Source organism: Mizuhopecten yessoensis, unplaced genomic scaffold (genome assembly GCF_002113885.1).
Source record: "Mizuhopecten yessoensis strain PY_sf001 unplaced genomic scaffold, ASM211388v2 scaffold10829, whole genome shotgun sequence".
NCBI lineage: Eukaryota > Metazoa > Mollusca > Bivalvia > Pectinida > Pectinidae > Mizuhopecten > Mizuhopecten yessoensis.
Genome location: NW_018408742.1, coordinates 37,359 through 44,641, shown reverse-complemented (window position 1 = coordinate 44,641; position 7,283 = coordinate 37,359). Strand labels below are relative to the sequence as shown.

Genomic DNA, 7,283 nt, shown 5'->3' with positions numbered 1-7,283 from the left:
TGGGAGCAGGTAACGAGGCAAGTACCGGATTGACGATAGACATACCAGAAGGATATTAATCATCGACGAAAAGAGTGCTGAAGTACGTGGATAAAGCTAAGAGAATGATTTCTCACGGCGATCGGTTTAGCTTTCACGTCCACGAACACGATCACAAAGTTAGGCTTCACATTACCAAAGGCATGCACGTATACCTCACTCGGGCTTTAAGCGAAATGCTCGGTTTTAGAAAACAAGAATTCGCGGACGGAACGCACACGGCGGAATTCAGTAGTGACGTTCGAAGAGGATTTTATTCTCTGTGCGCTTATTGTCCTCTCGTCGAATCGAGAATGGTCGGAGATACGAGCGCTCCACTACTACGCATCGTTCCGATAGAAGGCAAACCTGGCGACACGATGTGTAAAGTATTCAATCCCGTACACTACGTACCTTTACAACAGCGTCAATTTCAAGAAGTGGAACTCACGCTGAGAGACGACACGGGCGCACCCGTACAGTTCGAGACCGGCAAAGTAGTGATGACGTTACATTTCAAAAGAAGACCCCTAGACTTTCCCTAAAAATGCTATATATATACGATTCGAAACGACAGTAATCAACAATTCGAAAACTTTCAAGATGAGGCACCCTCCACACAGAAGCGATCCCTATGTGTTCGATCGGTATTATCTCGATCAAGCCGGAAGCGGAAACAACGTTTTCGTCGGAAGTCGAACGCAGAGAGGTCACGGTCTTGGTTCGATATTCAGCGGTTTGTTTAAGGCTGCAGCCCCGTTGTTAAAAAGAGGAGCGAAGGCATTAGGAACACAGGCTTTGAAAACAGGTATGGAAATAGCAGGCGACGTCATAGACGGCAAGAATATCAAAACTGCAGCGTTGTCTAGGGCTCGCAACGCCGAAGTGAATTGAGAAACCGCGCGTTAGACAACGTTAGAGAAGGTCCGCCGGGACGACGTCGAAAATCGAAACGTAACAAAAAGAGAAGAGTAGACTATTTGGATGATTAGGGGCAGAAAAGTGTATAAATATAAACGAAATGTACTGATTTTCCGTTCGACCGCTATGAAACTTCGCAATACATAAGTCATGTCGTTAGTTCATCCGAATTCGTGCGAGTGCGCGAAATCCGAATTGGAATCTTTTTGACGTACCTCCCACCAGACGAGTGTCGAAGACGGCTACTGGCAACAGATCGGTACGGTGACGTACACGTTTAAGATATCTGGATCCGGAGAAGATTACCTAGACTTGAGGAACACAAACCTATTCGTGAAAGTAAAGTTGGTAAAGAAAGACGACGGTGCCGCCCTAGCGGCTTATTCGAACGTAGCTCCGACGAATATATTCTTACATTCGCTGTTCAATAACGTGAGCGTCAGTCTAAACGAAAGGCTCGTGTCTCCGCCCGACAATGCCTATCCGTACAGAGCGTACATCGAAACCCTGTTAAGTTACGGGCCCGCAGCTAAAGACTCTCAACTGACAGGCTCCATGTGGTACAAAGACACCGCAGGTCAAATGGACACTCAGGGCGACGAAAACTTCGCGAGGAAAGCGATGACGGCAAGAAGTCGCACCGTCGATTTGATGGGGAAAATCCATGCGGACGTGTTTGCACAGGAACGCTACTTAGTCAACAACGTCGACGTGGAAATAAACATGTCACGAAGTAAGGACGTGTTCTGTCTCAGTGCAGAGGGCGACACGTTTAAAGCAGTAGTGCAAGATATCTGTCTGTACGCAAGGAAAGTGCGTTTGAATCCGTCCGTTCGCCTTGCTCACGCGAGAGCCATGGAAAAAACTCCCGCCAAGTATCCGATACGGAGAATAGAAATGAAAGTGACGTCCGTGCCTCGAGGTAACATGGACTTTACCAAGGACAACCTGTTCATAGGACAGATGCCCAAGAGGATCGTCCTGGGCATGGTCGACACGGACGCTTTTAACGGTACCGCCACCAAAAATCCTTTCAATTTCAAACACCACAAGGTCGATTACGTGTGTCTTAATGTGGACGGGAAACAAATTCCAGCCAAGCCATTACAACCGGACTTCACGAACGGTCAGTACGTGCGCAGCTACATGAATCTCTATACGAGCACGGGTAAAATTTACCACGACGAGGGAAACAACGTGTCTCGAGAGGAATTCGGGAAAGGATACACCCTGTTCGGATTCGACCTCACGCCCGATCTGTCGGAGATGGGCACATTTCATCTCATAAAAAGCGGAAACATGAGTCTACACCTTCATTTCAACGAGATTTTAACAGCGACGATCAACGTCATAGTGTATGCAGAGTTTGACAACATCATAGAAATCGACCGTAACAGACAGATTTTATTCGATTACAGCGCATGATGAATACCATTCAAATAGATTCCATCTTGAACAAAAACTGTCCTCATTTCAAAGGCGTGTACGCCAGAAACAGATTACCGAGACGATTAAACGTGCCGTGTGCACTCGTGTGTAACACAGATCCCGATACACTTGAGGGTGAACACTGGATTGCGGTGCACATAGACGGTGAAGGCCACGGAGAATATTACGATCCCTTCGGATTTCCGCCGACGAACAAAGTATTCACTAATTTCATGGACAGACAGTGTCGAAGTTGGACGTACAACGACGTTAGAGTACAACACTTCCACTCGTTAGTGTGCGGGCCACATTGCATTTTCTACATAGTTCAGAGATGTTAAGGAAAAACGATGTCCGACATAACGTCCTTATTAAAAAATGATTTTCATGCCAATACGTATTTCGTAGACGACTTCGTAAGAACGCTCGTTTCGTGATGTCTTCGTTTGCCAACAAATCCATGGGATGGCTGGGGGTTGCTTATTAAAATGATAATTAATCAATGCATCAAATAAAAAGAAGAAAAAAACAAAAACAAAAGAAAACAAAAAACAAAATGAAAAATTAAAAAACCAAACAATTAAAAAAAATTAAAGCGGGCAACAATGAGTCAGTTGGTCACTGATGATACCCCCGACTATGATCGGATAATACGGGGAAAAAAAACCGGGGGACCCGTAGCCACATCTTGATTGCTTTGTTGAATGCCTTAGCTCGATTAGCAAAATACTGTCAAACTTTGAGACTTATGACGAACGAGGACAAATAGGGACAAATAGTGACAACTAGGAGACAACTAGGGACAACTAGGGTCTAATAGGGGACAAATAGTGGACAAATAGTGGACAAATAGGGGACAAATAGGGACAACTATGTGACAACTAGGGACAACTAAGGACAACTAGTGACAAATAGGGGACAACTTGGGGACAAATAGGGACAACTAGGGACAAATAGGGGACAAATAGGGGACAAATAGGGACAACTAGTGACAAATAGTGGACAAATAGTGGACAACTAGTGACAAATAGGGGACAAATAGGGACAAATAGAGGACAAATAGGGGACAACTAGAGGACAAATAGGGGACAACTAGGGACAAATAGGGACAAATAGTGGACAAGTGTGTACAAATAGGGGACAAATTGGGGACAAATAGGGGACAAGTGTGTACAAATAGTGAACAACATACAATACAGAATCAGCAGTATCTGCATATTTTTACATCAAAAAAGATTATTTCGTACTTGTTTTAATTTAGTCTCGAAATACGTTCTTTTACATTGATCGATTTATCTATCTATTATTAATATAACCTTAGTTTCAAACTTCTTAGCCCTGCAGGTAGGGCGTAAGAATTACACCTGCTGCCCCCAATTGCATGATCGTAAGAGGCGACTAAATTTGGGACCTTATCTCTTCTCTCCTTTCTAAATAACTTTCTTTTTCCTAATGTCTCCCTTGACAATGCCTCACTTTTGGCCATTTGTTGAGCGTTCGCCCCTGTGAGGAAGGCTTTGGGTTCTGTCCCCTGGCCGAGACATACCAAAGTCTTTAAAAATGGTAGTTTCTACTCCTGCTTAACGCTCAGCAAATTAGGAGTGGGACGACTGGTTCGCCCGTTGTCAGTATAATGTGACCGGGTGGGGCGTCCTGCTGGGTGTCTTCGGCAGTATGTTTCAGTGAGGTAGCACTATAAAGTCGGCATCAGTTCCGCGCTATTACAAGAAGACAAACACGAACATATCGCAGCCTCCCAAAATACACACACATACACTACACGCATGCATCTTGCACACAGGGGAGGCCGTCCTTAAATGACCTAAGCTGTTAATAGGACGTTAGACAAAATCAAACAAACAAACAAACAAATCAAACTTCTTAGAAAAAATCAAGAAGGATTCTATACAAAAAATAAAATAAAATATAAAATAAAAAATAAAATAAAAATGACAACGGCGCGCATCGAACCCGCGACCACGCGTCCTCAATCAGAATTCGACCAATCAGATTTAAGGAAGTAAAAGTATCAGCCACATTGAAACCCAAAACATCTAGAAGAAAAAAAAACGCATATCGACGTGCACTTTCTGCTACAGCACCGACACACTTACTTCCTACACGAAAAGAAAGTTCATCTCGATTTAATACCACACTCGAAAACACCGTAAATATGCCGTGTATTTTATTTATATTGTAAATAACGCATTATTGTGAGAAACAGAGCCCCTCATTTTCACGGTGACATAATTGCAAACAATCTACAGAACCGGAAAAACCAGAAGAACAGAGAGAGAGTGAGTGTATTATTATTTATTGAGTTTATGTACAATGAAATGTATTATTTCTCTTTCTTTTTTGCTTCTATTTCTCACAGGGTCCAGAGTTCGTGTGTAGTCATACTGCTGAGCATACCTATAAAAACAAAAGGAAAGTATTTAATACAGATACAAGGGGCGATAATCCTGTCAGTACCTCAAAGTTAGTGCCATCACAATCAAAACACACATGATGAAAAGATGTAGATATGAGGTCGTAGGTTTATAGCGTTGCTAAGGAAATCCGCCATCTTGGATCCGCCATCTTGTGCGTTGCTAAGGGAAAATCCGCCATCTTGGATTCACAATGGTTGCTGGCAACCATATTGAAATTTTTTGAATCCAAGATGGCGGATTTTTCCTTAGCAACGCACAAGATGGCGGATCCAAGATGGCGGATGTCCTTAGCAACGCTACCTCATATCCACGTCTATTCATCAAATCCTCGTGTTTTATTACTTGTTTATTTAGATAAAAACTAATATACATTCTGGGTGAAAAAAATATATCACATAAATTATGATACTAGCAGGCATGAAACTTCGTTCAGAGATTATCATACTGTGACGTCACAAGCATGTCAAACTCCATCGGCCTTGATCGGTTATTTCCGAAAGGATGAAAAATAACTGGAAAATCTTCGAACTGATGTCCGTTTATTTCATGAGAGAACATTCCTGAACTAAGATTTTCTGTCGGGAAGCATAAAGGTAAAATGTCCTTTTGAAACAACCGGATATCGCTACTTAAAAATGTGGATATTTTCTGAAGATCCTTCATCAACGAGGTTCTGTTAATATTTCTACCGGGAGATATCTTCAAAAAGAGCCGCATTAAACCGATAGGTCAACGTGTACATTTATTTTTCATCGTCTAAAATTGCATCAGCTTTTGATTACCATTTGTTGAGAATATGAACGAAATCATTAACATTTTTGAAGTCTGGCTCTAGTCTTTACATAAGTTATGTAAGCATCACCACTCATAAAAGAGAAAAATAGATAATTAATTTATGTCGAAATCAACAATAATTGTCCAGACAACCAACCCGAGTTTAACGCCCTTTTTTAGCAACGTATTACTTTTTTCACAACGCGTGCCGATTTATAACTAGTTACAGACAGAAACTGTTTAATTTTACTTGGCATCATTACCTGTCAAACCTCGGTGACAGTTGCAAAATTCAAACCAGTGTTTCAAGATGGAACAGGAATTGATACTAAATATCGATATAACGACAATCTCAGTTACATCAAAATATTACAATGCTTTTTTTATTTACTTTTTATTTTCTAACTAACATCTCTATACAGTTACTTACACTTATAGTCAAATATTTAATATGCACTTCTTTCTATAGCAATTACCAAACACTTTTTTCCCCAGCTTATCTCAATCATTCTTTTTGTGCCCTGACGGAAGCATGCAGCGGATTTAATTCTTAATGTAGGAGGGAGATGGAGTATCCGGAGAAAATCCGCGTGGTCGGGCAGGTGACCGGGATTGAATCCCGCCATCTTGGTGAAGACGAGCGCGCTATCCACTGCGCCAACCGACCCATAATATACGTTACGCACAAGAACAAATATCAACTTTAGCTTTGGATGGAAAAAATGGCGTCATTGATGCAAAAATTATATTATGAATACATTTTTACCAATCATCAACGATACAAAAAATCTACATACGGGAGACAGAGGCAAGTTCGGCCACCCCTAATATTTTTGTTTTTGAGCTAATATTCACATTTTAAGGATCTTAGCAGTTTAGTTGGCTGAGCATTCACAAGAAAAATTGGCAAGGAAAACGTTAATGTAAAATTACTAAACAGGAGAAAATTACTTTTGAGAGAGTAGTATCCAAATAAAATCATGATCTCGCTTCTAGTTATGCGAACTTTCTGTAAACGGAATTGCTATTTTTTTAGGGTCACACGTGTAACACACTGACAGCTTCAAATGATATGCATTAAAGCCAAGGCAAGCACTCACTACCATATTGCTGTACGATAAGAATTGATTGAAATATCATTTTGGGCCCGGACAGGTTCGGCAAATGAAACCATAAAAAGTTCGGCCCATGTAACACATAAAAAGTCGTAAAATTGGCGGTAAAATCTGACGTTGCATACTTTATGACGTCATAATTAAGCTGTTTCCAATGGGGCCGAACTTACCCGAATGCCTGTCCAAACTTATCCCGTGGCAGGGCTCGTTCGGCCATCCGATCTTCCGACAGTGAAAATGAAATAATGATTTATACAATTATCCCCCACGACTCTCATTTTATGATTTATACAATTATCCCCCACGTCCCCCATGTTATGATTTATACAGTTATCTCCCACGACCCCCATGTAAGGATTTATACAGTTATCCTCCACGACCCCCATGTTATGATTTATACAGTTATCCTCCACGTCCCCCATGTTATGATTTATACAGTTATCCTCCNCCCCCATGTTATGATTTATACAGTTATCTCCCACGACCCCCATGTTATGATTTATACAGTTATCCTCCACGTCCCCCATGTAAGGATTTATAAAGTTATCCTCCACGTCCCCCATATAAGGATTTATACAGTTATCCTCCACGT

The 7,283-nt window shown here is 41.6% G+C and overlaps 1 protein-coding gene across 1 annotated transcript; it reads left to right on the top strand.

The window, feature by feature from the left end:
* The first annotated feature begins 332 nt into the window (after positions 1–332).
* LOC110462752 (uncharacterized protein F54H12.2-like) lies at positions 333–2,364 on the top strand. Its single transcript, XM_021516897.1, has 2 exons — positions 333–515; positions 1,165–2,364. The coding sequence occupies exons 1-2, from the start codon at positions 333–335 to the stop codon at positions 2,362–2,364; spliced, it is 1,383 nt and encodes a 460-aa protein (XP_021372572.1).
* The last annotated feature ends 4,919 nt before the right edge of the window (positions 2,365–7,283 follow it).